Source organism: Chaetodon auriga, chromosome 11 (assembly GCF_051107435.1).
Source record: "Chaetodon auriga isolate fChaAug3 chromosome 11, fChaAug3.hap1, whole genome shotgun sequence".
Lineage (NCBI taxonomy): Eukaryota > Metazoa > Chordata > Actinopteri > Chaetodontiformes > Chaetodontidae > Chaetodon > Chaetodon auriga.
The window spans coordinates 11,795,173-11,814,431 of NC_135084.1; the positions used below are offsets into that span (position 1 = coordinate 11,795,173).

At 41.8% G+C, this 19,259-nt stretch overlaps 1 protein-coding gene across 26 annotated transcripts in view; it reads right to left on the reverse strand.

Annotated features, from left to right (window-relative positions):
• The window catches only part of LOC143327988 (neurexin-1a), a 252,337-nt gene that overhangs the window by 147,369 nt on the left and 85,709 nt on the right, over positions 1 to 19,259 (reverse strand). For 17 of the 26 annotated variants that reach the window (XM_076742767.1, XM_076742765.1, XM_076742755.1 and 14 more), the window contains 5 exons: positions 18,643 to 18,944; positions 15,669 to 15,692; positions 14,399 to 14,560; positions 9,778 to 10,219; positions 3,824 to 4,207 (listed from right to left, as the gene is read on the reverse strand). In XM_076742767.1, the coding sequence (XP_076598882.1) occupies positions 3,824 to 4,207; positions 9,778 to 10,219; positions 14,399 to 14,560; positions 15,669 to 15,692; positions 18,643 to 18,944 (1,314 nt within the window). The remainder of the gene's footprint in view (positions 1 to 3,823; positions 4,208 to 9,777; positions 10,220 to 14,398; positions 14,561 to 15,668; positions 15,693 to 18,642; positions 18,945 to 19,259) is intronic. The other 9 variants (XM_076742741.1, XM_076742759.1, XM_076742758.1 and 6 more) reach the window with 1 other exon arrangement.

The window sequence follows — 19,259 nt, forward strand, 5'->3', positions numbered from 1 at the left end:
CTGTGCTATCAAGGTCTCTCCAACAAGATCTATCACATGAGGCTGTAGAAAGCAGACATCAAAGCCAGAATGTACTCTTACAGTCACATTTTCCATGTTTTACCACCAATTTTCTGCACATCTGTGTACATTGCTTAAGGGCGTGAGAGGACCAGTTTTCTCTAATTTGTGACTATACTCTAGTGTGGTGAATGGTGACTAACACACAGCGTGCTGTCACAGGGCATGGCTAAAATGTGCTTTAATGCTAAAACTCAGCCATATTCCCCTTTGAGGGCATTTCACAATTACGCAATAACATTCTGCACCTCTTGGCTTTAGCCTCGGGCCAATGGCAAATGGCTTTATGCTCTGAAAAGCAATAAATGTGCTAACAGAAACTGTTTTTCTATAGTTACACTGATTTAACACATAATGGTGTTATGTGTTCTATTCAAATGTTGTAGATATTGGCGTTGTTGACTTTGTTTTGGAGCATGATATTTGACATTGAGATACTGGCAATAATATGCTTCCAGTTCATGATGTATATCACTGTATTTAACAACAAACTGAATACGTTTTTAAGCGCATAAAATCCTTGCAAGAAAAAGCACTGTGCAATGCTAACATGTGCATATGTCAGTAAGTATGTCGATCTATCTATGTGTGTCTAGCACATGCATATCGACCTCTATATTGATATTCAGCACCTATCTTTATTCATCGCAGGTATGTGTAAGTAAATATCCACCTGCAGTCGCTGTCTATGTGAAATAACGCAGGTGCTTTCAGTGTTGGAATCAAGCATGTCACACCTCATTAGGGAATACGTGCATGTGCCGCAACACACCTACTACACCATCTGAGAGGCTGCCTTAGCCTCACACTGCAAGACTAATATTTGGGCTAATTAGCAACTGGAGGAACAATGAAGGGGAAGACATTTGGGATGTAAGGGGGAAAATTGCTTTGTCTGCTTAATTAAAATCTCTCAAAATAGGGCGAATAGCTCCATGGGTCTCTTCCGAAGCCCCACCTCCTGTTCCTTCCGCTCGTTGTCGTCCTCCTCCTCCGCCATATGCAGTAGCTGTATTTTGCCACCGGGTGGTACACCATGCATGGATAAGTGAGAGCTGGGGTAATTCTTTTGACAGCTCCTCAGCCTGCTGGTGCCTGCTTCATCCTACCAGCGCAGAGGCAATCTGGAGCCATCAAAACAGCTGGCAGCACGCCAGGGCCCGTCCTCCGTACCACTGCTCCCACACACACTCCCGCCAATGCCAGTCTCATACACAGAGCAGAGACAGCCAGAAAACAAGAGAGTTGGACATGGCGAGCCAAAGCCGCCACAAGACGCTCGAGTGTTGGGAGGGAGGGGGGGGGGGGGGGGGGTCATAGTGGCAGAGACCTCTGTAAAAAGCAGCACTTCCTATGAATTCGTTTCAAACTCATGCAGAGCTGCATGTTTTCTGCTTTTGTTTTCAGCTGAGGTCAGAGTGGATTATGTCTTTTTGAATCCAAGAGCACTCTCCGGATAAGTAATTATCTTACTGAAGTGAAACGATCTGTATCCCATGCCCACTCAACCTCCCCCATATACTATGCCCTAATTCCTGTCAACTCATTAGCTAGAATGGAAGCGCACATGTGGAGACCCAGAGCAGTGCAGAGCCAAGCCTAACTGACACATTTATCAGAGACGGAGGACAGTGTCAGTGTCTCTTTCGTATATTCTTCTAATTTTTTTCTCTAAAATTAAATATTAATGTCCTGTCTTAGCATTAACCACATCACTGCAATCGCAGGGCCTGTCACTTGTCATAGGACATTCATGACAGCAAACATCAAACCTCTCTGGCATCATGCACTTCTGTTTTATTTCGCGTCCGTTTGACTCAGCAGATTTCCACCAGCATCCAGCCGCATCATTAGCATCTCAGCCAGACACTCTAGACCCCAATTACAGAATATTTAGGCAACACTGTTTTACAAGGTGAATGACTTGAGCACCGAGGAGAAGTACGAGCACATGTAGAGATGACACATGTGACTGCGAGGGATGTGTTACATTCCAGCTGGAGTTCACTTCTTCCGCGATGAGAGAACGTGTTCCTGCTGTCGTTCCTGTGCAGATGCATCATGCTGTGATAACGGTGTGACATGCTTGGGCTCTCGTCGACATTTGCCTTGATTATGCATATGTTAACTGTTTTTGCTCATTTGCTGCTGACGCTCCATTGAGATTTCATGATGAAAAGCCTATACATACTGGTGCAACATAAAAGCTTTACCACTTGAGAGCAATCCTGACTGTAGGGATTTCTAAGGATGCATAGCAAACATTGTGTTGGTCGAGGGTATTGTGATGATTTTCATTATAAATTCACTGTACAGAGTAGCTTTACATACAGTGAATATCCACTTCAGCTGATGCTCTTATTATTAATTCATGAATACAAAATAAACATGTCATTAAGCCACTCTTCTATGGTTGAGTTAAAAAGCAAAACTATTGCATAACATTCTGTGACTCTCAACTGATTTCCATTACAACCGAATCCGGGCTTACTAATATAAGTTAATATTGCTAATCTCTTTTTAGTGAATGTGCCATACATTCAACATATTTATTCACTCTGTCTGATTATGTAAATAAGCCTGAAATTCCAATTTAGTCAGATAATAATTGCCTCAGAGCAGACCATATTAGCAAGTGGAGGATTTGGCTTCCTAACGCAGCTGGTTGTTGTTTTAATCCGGTTAGATTTCAATCAAAGAGGTCAAAGGGCAATCTGCTGGTCAGAAAGGTCAACAAACTAATACTGACCACGCAGAAAAGTGGGACTATGCTGAGCTTTGCATTTAGTGAAAACAGAAATTTCCTCATGACTGGTTCCTATTTTCTGTAAGATTACAGATACAACAAAGCACAAATAGGACAAAAAGGATTGGCAGTGGAGCATAGATGCCAGTTTAGCAAGATGGTCAAAGGGCTAACTTCAAGCAAATAGACTATAGACAAAGACACAGACAAATATAGGTTATAATTCCTTAACTCTACCAACATGAGACACTACTGAGCAATCTGAGATGGAGCTCCTCTTATTTTAATACGAACACCTGTGCTTTCCATGTGATGAACTACTGCAGAGTCAGGTGCACATCTGCTCCAGCGAAGACATGGAGCTGTAAGAGTTCACTGTGTGACACTCACTTCTGCTATTTCCCTTCTCTGGAGGTAATTGGGATAAGTATTCTGCACCAGGTCTGGTCATGAGCGAGTGGTTTGATGAGCCAAATGGTTAGCAGAAGACAGCCAATTTACAGGCTAGTGTGCATGGTGGACGTGACCAGCAGCGTCTCAGTGGTGCACCAGTCACCTGCCACTCAAATTAGTCTAACATCAGCCAGTCAACACTAAGCGCGGCCTTTGTCTGTCTGTGGTTGCCTATCGCCACATGCTCACTTTCTTTCCTGTCTTATATTGCTTTCAGGTTTGCTGTTAGAGAGCTGCTGATGTTCAACCATCAGCCTCGATAAAAAGACCACCTGCAGGCTTTTGTCTGGTGATGCCGTTCAACTTGCACTTGAATGGAGGTCCCTTGCAGACAGAGAATACGAAAGCGATAGTGTATATAATTAAAATCATTCTTTTTCTGGTTGTCTTTGCTGTCAGTTATATTCACATTTGTAGAATCTCATGCCTACCTCATGACAACGCATGGTGAAGTGTGTCACCGTGTAGCATCGTAGACACACTGACAAATCCAGGTTACGTGCACCAGACAGAAATGCTTTCAGACTGCTGCATAGACGATATGAGACAAAAATAAAGTCCTACCTCTTTCACAGGAGCGTCCCAGGTATCCAGTCCCGGAGCAGTCACACACGTAACGGTTCCAGCCCTCTCTACAGACACCATTGTTTTGGCAGGGGTTGCTCAAACACTGTTTGGGAGGCTCCTTGGAGCAGGAGGGCTTGACCCCTGCAGCTTTCTGGATCTCGGCCAGGCGCCGGACATCCTTACTCTGTCCGTCAATGAATAGATCCCGAATGCAACCCACGTAGCCGTAGTTGAGCAGTGCTGTCCACACCTCAGTAGGGAACACCAGCCCCATTTTGTTCTCTGGCAGACCCCCGAGGTAGAGATTGTCATCCAAGTCCAGGATCTCACTTTCTCCAGGGGCTGTGTAGGCAGTACGGAGGGTGTTGATAGAGATGGTACCTGAAAAATAGAATAAGATAGAGTGGGATAAGTTTATTTTGAACAACTATGAGGTTATTCACCAGATGGACAGATTATAACACCTATTGCTGACTGTACCAGAAGCCAAAATACACTACCTGCTCTGCAGTAACACAAACATGCAGAGATGACCTACTTAAAGATGGTTTGATGAAGAAATTAGCTTAATTAGAGTTATCCATCTGGACAGGGTCAGGATTTTCTTCATTTAGAATGACTGATGAGTGTTGATAAGACGCATTAATCACAGGACAGCTAGCCTATTCACAGCCTAATCTGGGATCCCTACGAGTATCCTCTCCATTTTCTTTGGATTTCCCTTAATAAATCTCCTTTATCTATAAAGCAGTGGTCATAAAAAAGAAAGGAGAGGAAAACAAAAATTGTTGGCCCCTCTATCATTTCAGCCAACCAACCAAACAAAACAAAACAAAAAAAACATCATAGCCATCTTTTAGGACTTGATTAACGGACTGTAGGCTGTTTTTTTTCCCACCCTGTCTCTCCTTCTGTTTGCCTCTCCAACACATAAACCTGCAGTGAGAGTTTGTGTGTTTCCCCACCATGATTTATCGCTCTCATTCAGGTTTAATTCTCGATCTGGAGCACGGTAAACAACAGCGGACATGACTGGACTGTAAAGCTGTGGAGAGGAAGGCCTTTCTGTGGGACTCAGACCGGGGTGATTAATTTGTATATGGATCTGTTACTCTCAGTGCAGGATCTATTGTGGATCTTTAATTAATGGTGGCTGCCTCCACTGCCCGCATCCTCGTCCAGTAATCTATATACCGTGCTGCTGAGGATCCACGCAGGCCACTGCCTGGGGAGAGAGGCAAAGAAAGAGTAGCGTAAAGATGCTCGAAAATACAATTGCCATGAAGTCATAATTTGCATTTTGAGTGGCAGATGAATGGCATGGCAGATATGAGGGAGCTATTAGCTGATCGCCTCGGGCTAAATGGCACAGTCCTAACTGCTTGTATGTGGTAGAAGAGCGGAGCTTTTAAGTTACTTTTCCAGTCAAAGTGTTTATGTTGGGAAACAAGCCCTAAGCCACACATGAATTTTCAACAGAGCTGCCTGGCACATTTTAGAGACACATTAGACATTAAATGGGGCCTTCACATTTCATTATAACCCTCATTAGCATGCATGAATATACATAGCAAATTAATTATACATATGATGAATATCCGTATATCTTCCTTCAATAAAAGCACAAACTGTGTTTTTCTTTGCTTTATGATCTGTTAAATCTGTAGAAAGGAGGCAACAAAAGACAGAAAATACTGAAATCACTCTATAGGACAAAAATAATCTGGGTTATGTATGTTCTTCATAGCCAAGGTGAGCCAGCCTTCTTGCAAAAGTGCTTCAGGAGAGACAGCTAAGGACCTAGTGCACAATGATTAACCTGGTCCCAGTAACATGTTCCAGCTCTTTTCTCGGGGTCTTGGCCCCAGGCATCTGTTCCAGCACTTTCCTGCCGCCACCCACTGCCCCAGCTCTCTCCAGCCACAGCTGTTGTGACTTCCAAGCTTTGCACACTTGGCAAGGGCCACCCGTCATGCAGCCAGAACAGCTCCCTTCAGGTTATAGCTAACGAGCTCACTACATCAAACTCATTAGCAAGGAAACTTTCCTCGGAGTAGAGCAGGTGCCCGGTTGAAGAATGAGCATCAGCGTGGTCAGAGTGAATCCTGACGCAAGTATCTACACTTGACTTATGTCACAATTCACCATGTGACAGGAGGTAGATGTAGTATGAAAAATATCTTTGGTTTGTGAGATTATTTTGTGAAGTATATGTTCACAAATACTCATGATCTAATGGCTTCTTTAAATCCTGTGATATACTGAAGTCTTACTGTCGCAAACAGCAAACAAGGATGCTGTAAGTCTACGGTAAGCATGTCTGTCTAAATTGATGTAAGTGGGAGACAAGAGAAGGATGTCAGCATCTTTCAGGCATCTGCTCAGAGTGCTCTGCTCACTTGTCACAGTCCTGTAAGGAAGTGTGTAAACACAGTCAAGCTATGTTAAGTCAGAAGGCACTATACAATCCCATGGGGACATGTGCCATCACCAGGCTAGCAGCATGAGAAACACAACACACATTAACACACATACACACATTGCAGGACCGCCTATGTTTGGAACAGTACTCATAGCCGAAAGGGAAAGGGGATGTGTCTCGGCGAACGCTAGCGAGCATAAAAGAGGAGGAGATGGATACAGAACAAGATGGGAACATGGAGATAAAGATGTCTGGAAAGAAGATGAGGGAGGGGTATATGATGACAGATAAGAAAGCAGACAAGGGAACACAGCAGGAAATAATATCTTGAGAGGCAAGTACAGGGTGTACAGTTTAAGAGGGTTGATCAAAATGATGATGCAGGCAATAAATGAGTACTGATGACAAAGATCGGCCAACTTTAAAACATTTTGACCACGTTTCTCTCTCTCTCTCTCTCTCTCTCTCTCTCCTTCTCTATGGCCTGACCCGTATGTGGTACTGCATCATCAAACTTGAAGGCAGGGGTCCAAATGACAGCTCAGATCTTTCTCGCACTTTCTGCATCAGCAGCCAGGCTCAACTTGGCATGATGTCCCCTAACCCCACTCACACATCCCCAAAACATGTTAGACAGGGGATTACTACAATCCAGTTAGGGCGATACGGCCAAATCTCTCTATGTGATTGGATTCTCTGTAGAGAGAGAGAAGCTTGTGAGTGGGCTGTGGGGATGTGTTGTCTATATGTGTCTGTTTGTGTACTGTAAAGTGTGCACATGTTTGTGTGAAGTAGTGGCGTGCGTGCCCTGGCAGGAAGTGGGAGCTACAACAGAGCAATGTCCGTGTAATGTCTCTGATGAGTGACCTACGGCACTCCCAGCCCAGAAGCCCTCACTTAAAAGCAGAGTGTCTCTTAGCGTCTCTAATGCATTGAGGTTAGAAGATGCTGTCTGAGAGCGAGAGTCCATTTACAGGGTTGCTTCCTGCAGGAAGAGCCGACTGAACTAAATAGGGCAGGGATCATTATCCGCCATTGTCACGGCTGCAGGAAGTGTTGCACATGGAGGACCCGGCTGCAGATAATTATGTCTGGCTGTTTTGTTGCACTTCTGTTTTGAGTGATGTGCTTGGTGGTGTGTATTAATAAACATCTGACACACAGATGAAAAGCTGAGCCTACCATATGTTTCGTGACTCATGCTCTCAGGGGATTAGTGAATTCTTTTCGTATGTTTCAAAATTACCTTAATTCTATCAAATATTAAAAAGTATAACAAAAGGGTGCAGGGGTGTATAATAGTCTACAAGAGCCATTGTAGCATTACATTGTCGGAGGGGCTGGACTATTTTATTGGGCTTCACATTAAAACTGAATTGCATGTTGACAGGTATTGATTATGTTCATTCAGGCTCTCATAAAGGTAAAAAATGAGAGTGCGACACAGAATGCACTACTATAAAAACACGCCTTTTGAAGCCTATGTCTACAAAAACACTATTTCATTGTTTCAGAAAGCTCTAAATCAGCTCTGCTTTCACCCAAATATCAATATGTACAAATAATTAATGGAAAATTCTATAAAAATCCACATTTCAAAAGGCTATTGTGAAGGTTTTTGTATCACTAGATTTGCACAAATCTGCTATTTAATGCACCATTAAAATTACATGTATCCTGTGGGAATGGAAATCGCATGAGGCCTTTTCAGTACAAAAGAACTGCAAAAATTATAATGCTTCCATTTGAGGTGCCATGCACACATCATTACACACTGCAAACAATAGTGCTTTGCACAGCTCATGGAAATCTCGAGATGCAAGATGAGGTTTAGGAGGACTGCAGACTTGCAGAATTTAATTGGCTTAAAATGATAGGGTGAGCGAAGATAAAATAGCACTGGTTAATTTGAAAAGTGCTTTGTATATTCAAACACTGCGTATGAGGACATGTGTCTCAGCATTCAGGCCATTTTGTTACCCGTCTCACATTTGAAGTCATCATAATGTAGAGACCTTTTTATGTCCCCGTCTAAATGTTGATGTCTTAGACTTGAGGAAAGGAAGAAAAGTTATTCTGAAATGTCATTAGTGCACAGCTCAGCACAGCACTGTGCAGTAACTGTCTCAGTCCTGGGAGAGACCACCTCCTGTTTCCATGGAAACTTAGGCAGGGCAGACAGAGAGAACAGCTAGCGGAGTGAGCTCGACTAACAAAAAAAAAAAAATATGTTCGATAGCTTTGTGTGTGTGAATGTGTGTGTGTACTGCATGTTAGCATGTGGGGGTGGATGATTGGACGTTACTGGACAGATAATGAACACAATCTAATTTAGTAAGACACTGTTTCTTATAGTTTGGTGTACCATGACTAAATGTTGTAGATTCATGTTATTGGAGAAGTCACCCACATCTTTTTCTTCCACAGTTAAGTTGAATCCAAGTCACTCATTACTGTATTATTACTGCACATGACTCTATTCAGCCACCTCAACTAGAGCACTGGAGCTGAATTAATTTAGTTTCACAAAAAAAATAAATAAAATACAGTAAGCCCCCTCAATGAGTCATGCAGCTGAATGTAGAATTTTAAAAAATCTCATGAATGGGCTCTATAGCTATTCTAACATTGGACATAGCTCAATTTAGACCACATCCCAGCTTGGCTTTAAGGGTTAGGGTAATGAAACAGTTAATCTAATTTCCACCCCTTGAGATGGAGTGGAAAACATGGTCAAGGGGTATATCTAATTTGCAGCATGACATTGCAGGGCCTTGGCTCTAAGCACACGCTAACAAATTGCTGCTTAGATAAGCAAATCAACAGGGACCAGAGCAGTGCAACCTGGGGCTTAGAGGACACAACGGGAGAAGGGGGCAAAGTTATTTTGTGGCAAATACGTGTCTGGAATCATGACATATGACACATAGGTTCACCATCCAAAGTTAGGTGACTGCGATAAAAAACATTTTTCATTAAATGGTTGGAAATGCTGGCAACAACTATGTGGTACAAACTAGTATTTAGTTTTCAGTGGTGATGTAGTGTCAGCCTTGGTGTGGTGATGGATATTTTCTTTCACAGAAGAGCTAACTGTGACCTTACAGTAGTATTTCTGTTGCAGTTGAATAGCTTATCTAATGCAGGCAGTGCACAGCAGAGCTCGTACCCAGGGTTTCAGCTGAATGTTATATTGTATGTATGATAGTTGACTGTGTGAGAGTCATTCAGACTACAGAATAGTTCATCATAATATATATAAACTTGCTATACAGCTGCCCTGGAAGCCTAACATAATATAACAAAGGTGCTGCAATTTTAGACATTGGGTGTTTGAGGAGATAGCTGGAAAAATATCCGCATGACTCAGTGATCAGATTGTTTAAATAACATCAACTTTAATTGTTGGATCATTTTCAAACACTACTGATGAGGAGCAACTTCAGTGGGTTTCTTCTTCTTTTTTGTTTTTTAATTTCTTTTTCACATTTACTTATGATCTGTACACATCAATGTCCTTGAAACCTACCTGATCTGCCATCTCGCTGGAAGTCCACATGGTACCACTCGCCATCATTGACTTTCTTATTAACCGCCCTGGTCTTTGTGGTTCCTGAGCCCATGTCCAGCAGCAGGTACAGATGGCCATCCAGCATCTCTATGGCAAAGAAGTCCACCTTGAGAGTCTGAGGACTCTTGGAGTCTTTCGGCTGTTGCTTAGGCTTGCCGTGGCTGAAGAGGAGGAGGCCGTTGGGCTCTGTGGTGCGAAAGTCGAAGGATATGGAGCCTGTCTTCTTAGCATTCCACTTGTTGAGGATGATAAAAGACTCTGGCGTTTCGAATGTGATGGGGTCCAGAGTGGCCACATTCTCGCACTTAAAGGCCACAGTACCATGGATCTTCATCTTGGGATCACCCAGCTTGGCCAGCCTGGACAGCTCAAGTCTCACATCGTTGTTTTTGTATACGACCTGAATTAAGGTAGAGTGGAGAAAGAAAGTGAATTCTACAGCCATACATATAGTGGCATATCTCACCTTCAAAATGATGGACTGACTTGTTTTGCTCTTTGCAGAATGGAGACATTAAAGGCAATCTAATCAGTCTTATGTATAACTGCTTTCAAAAATTAATGAGCTAGATATGTCAAACAGCAGTTGTCCATGTGACATTTCACCCCCTAAGGACAGTGTGTCATAAGCAGGGCTTGCACGGCTCAACCCTCAGTCATCTTTGTCACATTGCACCTATGCATGAGAAAATGAGTTTACATGGCACCAAATGTCACAAACACCCTGCTTTCTTTGCTACCCTTTCGAAGCCTTTCCAACACATGGACAGTGCACTCTGGCTATGTGAAGTGTGACTAGTTGAGACATCCATTTTGACTTTTAGCATGAGTGTCAACTGGAGGAAGAGACAGCCTTAATTTAAAATGCAATGGTGATAATGGTCGGGGAAAATGATTCTATCGGGTAGCATCTCCTGGGATTGCATGTGAAACGCAAGATGGAGAGTGATAAATCTAAACTGCTGCCTTGATTACAGGTGTGGAGTAAAATGCTGATTAAGGCCCCTGTTGGAGCTTGTGATTAGAATAAAAGTCGGCAGATGATAGATATGCCTCTCTAAAGCAAATTACAAATGAGCACAAGCGCATACACATAGTGACATTCGGTATACTGTACAATTTAAAAAAAATGATGAAATGCAAAAATCTCAACTTTCATATCAATACCAGTTTATAGTCTCAGACACTGTAAACCAGACAGGGTTTGGCATCGGAGTGCTTATCTAAATGAAGTGAATTAGTGCAGTGACCTTTGAGATGCCAAGTGCCGTAGCACTAAGGAGCAGAAGTGACAGACAGTAGCAAGCCATTACAAAGAATGTAATGTAATGTCATTAAAAGACCAATTAACCACAGACAGGAATCATTATTACATGGTACAGCGCAAATATCAACCAACCAGTTTGCCAACCTGATCCTTTTTATTTACTGTTGTGCCTGAAACTCATCTCTAATTTCTATAGTTGTATAAAAGCAGCATAACAGGCATAAGAAATTCTGCTTGTGAAGTAAATCTACAAATCATTGATCAAAACATATCTCTAAAGACCAAGAAACAGCTACAATGTGTGTAGGGCTACATTGCATGTCATTTTGTGTAATTACCAACAGTCTTTCAAAAAATTATAGACAGCCATAACCTCGTCATTATCCAATCTCCATAATGAAAGAGTGTTTAGTGTAAGTGCAGCTGTAATAGGAAGAGTCCCTTCGTCTAGTTACATCCAATTTCCATATGAGAAACTAATTAACATTTTGGTGAATGTCAAAACTTTTTCATTACAGCATCAGTGTGGTTATGATATTTCAAACTCACCTCACCACAAACACACACATATACACACACACAAGGTGCTTTAATGTAATGTGTCAATCAGTCTGCAAAGCAAGTATTGTGAAGACAACTGAGAATTTAAATGCAAAGTTGTCAATAACAAAGGCAGAGGGAACAATTAATGTTTAACAGCTGCCCTCCAGGGGGGAAAAGCCAACTCAATGAACTCTTCCACACAGCTCCAGCAGGACTAATTGGAAGATAAGGTTGTCTAGTGACAGATAGCACTTAGATTCCATTTTTGGTTAGTAAGCATATGTGTTTACATAACAAAAGAGTTCTAATGGTAAATCTATATTGTTTTCAACGGGACAAATCAAATGAGTTACAGCTGTGGAAAACACTGCCCCATGTTCTTTATTCGTTCACCTGAAAACGGGGACACCTCCGATGGGATTGCATTTGCATGGAGCATTATGTTTATCACTGAGTCAGATCTACTGTGTCTAACTGTTCAGGTAGATGGAGCTCACAGCGGTGCATCAGAATTAGGTAAACTGAGGCTTAGTTTCCTGTAAATGCTTTGTGACTGACTGTAACAGAGTGCATTTAACTACAAGGAAAACAGGAAATAGATAATGACAGGCTTTTATTCCCACATCTTTATCATCTTTATATATAAAAGAAAGTTTGACTGAGGGCAAAAACAAATGTTTTAAAGATTTCATGGAAACAGAACTGGATTAAAGGGGTTAGTTGAAAAGAATCTCCACATATAAGAAATCATCTAAAAAGGAGTAAAGGAATGGGAGATGGACTTAAGTCATGTAGAGTAAAGGTACAACAGATACAGCCAATAAACCCAAATCAATTCTTTATAATCAAGACAAAGGGTACCGTTCAGAGTCAAAGGAGCTTTGGTCTGAGCTACAACTGGTGCTGCACTAGTAGTGCTGCACTAATTTGTCATCAAGCTAGGGCTGTGACAACTGAGCTATTACTGCACCACCGATTGTTTTGCCATCAGAACCAACAGGCAGGCGTGGCGACTCAGTCTGGAATCTGCACACGAGTGCTGCAACAAGCCACTTCGGAACATGCCATCAATCAGGGCCCACAGCACACAACTCATATGTTATCACGACAAACACAGAAGGTGACCACCACTTCTGCGTAATTCAAAAGGCTGGATGAGAGAATGCAGACAGCTTGTCAGTGTACGAAAACGTCAACAACAAATTGAAAGCCTAGTAAATATAACTATTGATTTTACAGTGTATGAGCTCAGGCTTTTTCTCTTTTTTTTTTGGTATTGACATCTGCATTGTCTAGTAAAACTAAATATCAAATATTAAATGATCCTAGGAGTAAATAAAACAGGGGAAATCTCTTGAGAACAATCCCAGCTAAGCTCCATATTTTTACATCTTTGATCTCAGGACAGAGAGAGCAGCCGCTGTGGTAAGGCAGACCAAGAGCAGTGAGGGCAGCTCACTGAGGCACATGATCACGCTCGGGGTGCACTAATCCCATTCCCTTTGTCACCACATCTGCAGCACCTCATAGACATGCAGTTAAATAAGACACTCCCCTCAAAAACCAGACTGTAATGAGCTGTACATGGCATGTGGACATGTGGTCTGCGCTCGGCCTGCTCATTAAACAGAGCTGCCTCAGACCTCTCTGCGAGGTTCACTGAGGATGACAGCCTGCGCTTCAGGTGAGAGACAAAATGTAGGACACCAAAGGACCAAGAGAAGGTACAAAAAAGAAAACAGGAGAGACGAGGAAAAGGGGGAACAGCTTTTGAAATTAAAAGATAAATGAACAGATCATTTTGAAGTACTTTGGAGACTGCCTGGTAGATATCTTTGCGTATCCCTGGTGGCTCCTGAAGTAAATGCTTGAGGTCAGAATCCCTATTAACCAGCAAAAATAAAAAATGCTAGTGTACAGCTTAAAGTGAGAGGTATAACTTATGAACCTACTGTTGGAAAAATTACCTCTTCCTCTCCCTCTCTTGTTTAATCTCTAGGGAAAAAGAGCATATATACTCCTAGAATACTACAACATGCAAGGGGCAAGTGACAAATGACGTATTGTAAGTCATGATCCAGATTCAAAGGGCCATGAAGCATCCAAGATACAACATGTGTTGAATTCAATACATCACCTCACAGAGGATATGTCAAACAGTGATGTGCATTTCTGCAACTTGTTGTGTGCTTTTGTGCTGTGTTTTCAAGGTGAGCGTTATGACCCAGTTGCACATTTCTAGCATGTTGAAGTTATAGTTAACAGGCATACCACTACTTCTGACCTCATACATAACAGTAATAAGGTTAGTCATTATGTAAGTGGCCTAAGATGAGATCAGTCTGGTGCTGCACATTCCCCGGTGGAGGAATAGTGAAGTGTTAATTGTATCAGTTGGCTGACTGCTCATGAAAATTCAACCACCTAATCTCAGGATCACTGCTCCTCTTTGAAGTCCACCTGACAGAGCTGAAGCCTGGAGTGAATTCCAGCCGCAGACAACGTTCTTCATGTGTGACTGTGCGGTACGCCAGACCCCTCAATATGCACGTGTGTGTCTGTATCTGTATAACGTCGTGAGTGCACCGAGGGGGCGGCAGAGGAAAAATAAAGTGTGCGTGAGACTATGTGAGGAAAGGAGGAGAAACAAACTAAAGGGTAAATTATGAGACAAGGTCAGTGTGTGGGTGGAAGGGCCTGTTTTGGTGTCCTAAGGTGAAGCCAGTCATATCCTGCACACCCACCAGCATCAGAGTGCAGTGTGTTTACCTCCTTGAGGCAGCCCATGAAGTTGTTGCTAACCGGAGATCCGGGCAGATCAGCTGTGCTAGGACTTCCTCCAACATAGAAAAAGTCGTCAGAGCCTAGCATGGTGTAGTCTTCTTGTGTATATCCTGTGGTGGTCAGAATCCCATCCACGGATATTGTTACCTAGACAACAAAGCACAGGGAAAGGACACGCTATACTCAGACAGCCTATATACTGCAATGTTATTGCCTCTCTTTGTTGTTGTCTATGACAGACCTCCCTATATGTTTTTTTTTTTTCTGAAACCCATTTTCATGTCTGTTTTCATTGTCTTTTTTCTTGTTTTTTTATTATTATTTTGTCCAGTTTGATTAGTTGGAAGACTGCAAGCCTTCAAAGGAATGCTGTTCTAGTTAGTGAGAGTTAGTGAACTGCCCATACTACAGTGTTAGTATTGCCCCTACTGCAACTTAAAAGTACTTTAGCAGACACAAAAATGGTGTTAGTAGAATGTTATCTAGGTTAGTTTAACTATTAATTCCATATTAGCACGTCCAGCAGTTCTAGAAAAGAAATCAAAACGTGCTACTAGGTTAGAAAGGGAGCACATGCTCTGAAAAGCACAATCACCTTTTAGTATAGGACAATGACTGAGGGTAGTAGACAAAAAAAAACTGTATGCATGCATTTGTGTTTTCTTTTTGATTCCGAGCATACAAAAAGAAAATGTCCCCAAATTCTTGATTAGGGTACAGAATCTGTATTTTTGACACTCTTGCCACAGTGTCAGATGCATGCAAATCTCATGAACACTACAAAACCACAAAAAGAAATAAGAAAGCACCAGAGAAGCACCAACGACAAACACAGCTCAACTGTCACATTCATGTTGACAAATGGGCAGTGTGACATTTGCAACACATAGTCAAAGTGCATGCCATGCAAAGTGAATGGGGATACAACTGGCTGAGCCAAAGAGCATCAGGCCAGCCAGACAGGAGAGGGTCCTCATTATTAACCACAGCCTGATGCAAAAGGCTTGAAATGATGCTCCTAAAAAGGTGGATCAAACAGAATTGGACAGGAAACAAGTGAAATAAAGAGGGTGAAACCAATGAATGAACCAAGAAATTAAAAAGGATTCGAAAAGTAAGCAGAAGAGTACCAACCGCAATTTCCCTTTTTTTGTAAATGACGTCTACAGTAAAAAAAGAAAGAAAAGAAACACACGGCAAACCCAAACTAAGAAACAATTAGAATGATATCTACCGAACAATGTAGTTTGTTTACCATAGCGTGTCCAATGCCTGAGTGCTTTGTGGAAAAGGGGGGAGAAAGGAAATTAAAAACTGTGAACAGAATAACGATTGTTACTCAAATAATATATGATGGTCAATACTGTTAGTACATTGTTAAACGGCAAAAACCATACTGGTTAGTAGAATGACACATTCCATGAATGATGTTAGTTTCCAAAGCATGTTAGTAACATAGAGAAAAAGGGCAAAATAAGTTTAACAAGAAAAAAGCAGACCAAGGAAATACAAGAATGCTCCACAGGAGGTGCCAGAGCTCAACCACTGACTCCCTAAGCTCCTCATGGTGTTTTTGCACCATGTTGTGTATGTGATCATACCATTCAGTAGCAGAAAAAACTCCCTTACCCAAGTCCTGACAAAAGGTTATGATTGACAGACATCAAATGGTTCATAAGAAAGAATGCCTAAAGCACATCAGTTGACCCTCTTTAACAAAGTCCCAAGTTCAAGACCATTTTGAAGCTTTTTTTTTTCTTTTATTGGTACCAGTATTAGCCTTCTTTTGTACTTGGTTTTAGGCTTGAGACCAATCCAGTGTATCACACTGTCCGGCGCTGATACAACACTGTACCTCCGTTTGGTCTTATTGATGAACTTTAGGATCACTTTACTGCAATGAGACAAAGCAAAGAAGACCCTGACACAGAATGAGGAGGATGGCAATTTTGATTCCCCCACAGAGCATGCACTCAATATGCTTGGTTGTCTTTCACAATTTGAATGCAGTGAATGTTCAAGCTGGCCAAATCCTTAGGTTTGCCAATAATCAATTTGCTGATTATGCAAAGAAAGCAGCTATGGTACTGAGGTGGAGACAAACATTTCCCACCAAATGAGCATGAACAAATCTAAAGATGCTGTCTTAGTGTGTTTGTAAAGCTTTGACTGACTGTCCTTAGAAATCTTCTATGTAGGTCAAAATAATCTGTTTGATACTGTAGGGTAAACAGACAGAAATGTGTGCTAAGCTAAACAGTCTAACATGTTCTATGTGATTGCTTGGCAAATTTGAAGAGCTACAGTATTTTTGAGGCCACAGTCTACGTAAGGTCTTTGAAAGCATCCACTTACGTTCAGGGCCTAAAGATACTGAACCTAACCTTCACTCAAATCTAACCTTGTTGTCATCCTGGTCCAAGACATCCTGTTTTTTTCAGTTCCATGACACAATGCTCCTCCTTTCCTACTGGAAGTCCTCTTGGACTTTTACACCTTTCATATTACAATTGTCAGTCAACTGAAAGAGGAGTTCCTGCTGTCTCGGTAAACGGGTGCTATACCTACAAGTGGAGCAGGACTCTGTGTCCAGAGTCTTTGAAACCACATGAACAGCAGCTGTGGAAATGATACGGTAGATACAGTAGTCCTGTTATGCAGCCACTGGGCCCAAAGGCATGACACACCTGCAGCAACGGTTTGTGCACCTTGGGTTAGATCCCAAATGCCACGTCGCCAATGCTCTTCCACCTGCGGCCAATTAGGCCCTGGAGTACTGGAGGAAAACCAGTATCCTGTAGTAATAGGCAACACATCAGCCTACTGCAAATGGAAGCAGTAGTTAGGATTCTGCTATAGTTGTGGCAATTTTTTGCCAGCAAGGATGTGAAATTCCAACCATCAACTGTCTCAGTGGTGGCACACATCAACTGACATGGGAGAGCCAGTTGTTATTGTTGAAAGCCACTAAGAAAGTGTTGAAATGTGCCTCAGCAAGCCTCTAGTCTATTCAGATCATTTGGTCTACTCAGATCATGAGTCCAACAGACTGGCACTGCTGTCATGTCCAAGGGCGGTCTGCCACTAGCAGAGTGGCAGCTGCACCCTTACACCATTTAATATTTTGTATGTTGGCCTGGTACAAATCATTCGAAGTTAATCTTTACAATGCAACAAACACTCACAGACCTCTGTAGCTTCACTCCTCATGCCAGGACAATCTGTTCCTGCAGGTGGATGTGTATGCACATGCTCTATGGCCAAAAAGGCTTAGCTTTATACCTTTCATTCACTCTATCTGATTCCTCTACTCTTGGTGAGAATCAGGCAAGAACAAATTTTGGCTGGCTGGCCAGTCCCCCATTGACGAATATCATTGACACAGGCAAATGACACTATCTGGTGTCCTCTGTAGTTCACAAATGTAACAGGTTCAAGCTGCTGAATGAGATTTCTAAAGAAGTCTAATGTAAGAAATCTTGTGCAGTCCAGGTCAAACTGCCACTCAATAGTCATATTAAAGCAGAGGTGAGTCCTCAAGACCATGTAGGAGAACCCATTGGAGCCTACAGATCCAGTTAAAGGATTTTGCCCGTGCTCATAGAACTTTGATTTCAAAGCTTAACATATGTTTTTATACTGACAATTGTACTTTTTTTTTTTTTTTTTTAAGTCTAATGTGTTCTTATTGACTAAATGCTTTTCTCTCATCTCAGGAAATAATCCCTCAACAGCGATATTATCCTTACCAGAAGTAAGTGCTCAGTAATTGTACTAACATCTAAACAAAAACTGCCAAACTGAAATCAAACCACTTCATGTAAGTATTCTGTTGATACAGTTGAGATTTTTTTATTTTATTTTTTATTATTATTTTTTTTTCTTGAATATTGAAAAAAGTAAAAACTCTAATTGGTAGAACACATTAAACCTAAACAAATACTTATTTGTTGTCAAACATCTGAATAAGCATGAATAATTTGAATGCTGTTTTAAAGCAATGTCTTTATTTCCTCCCTCAAATTGTAACTGAATAGATGTCTTGATCACATCTAGATGTCCCTGCTCACTTGGGGTTCTGTTTTATCTCCACCATACACCACCATGATTCAATTTAGCAATCCAATTACAATGTCTGGAAAAAATAATATATTGTATGATGGTAATGATTTAAGTGCATTTGTTTTGATTCATTTACTGAGTCTCTGCATCACCCTCTGTACTGTTACCTGACGTAGATTCCTTGTTACTTTGACATCATGCCAATCATTGTCATTAAATTTCCCATTGACTGGCTCCACAAGAGCTTCAAAGGCTCCAGACCCCAAATTAATGACGAGTGAGACAGCCCCATTTTTCAGTGCCAGGTTGACGTAATCAGCTGATTTGCCCGTGTGCAGCATCAGTCCATTCCTCTGTAGGGTTTTGAATGACAATGTGATTTCATCACTGCTGCTTTGAATCGGGTTCAAGGACAAGTCGTAGCAGAAGAACTCAGATCCTTTGAAGGTTGCAACATACTCTTCTTTTCCTGAGGAGACAAAGAAAGAGAAATGTGTTGCATTAATACCTTGGTCTCTGGGGGTGCCTGTTGGGAAGTTGTCAGAAAAAAAATGGGAAAGAAAGTCTCAAAAATGTTGGATTAATAATAAACACATTGAAATTGGAGAGAGGTGGCAAGCTGAAATGTGATGGAAGGTACACCTGGACATATGCTTACAAGCTTTCAATGACCAACTAGTACCTACCTTAGCCAGAAAACACAGCTGTGTGGAGCGTAACACTGCATTATGTCTTACCTATGGTATGTCACAGGAATTGCATGTACAGTACTAGACAAATGCTA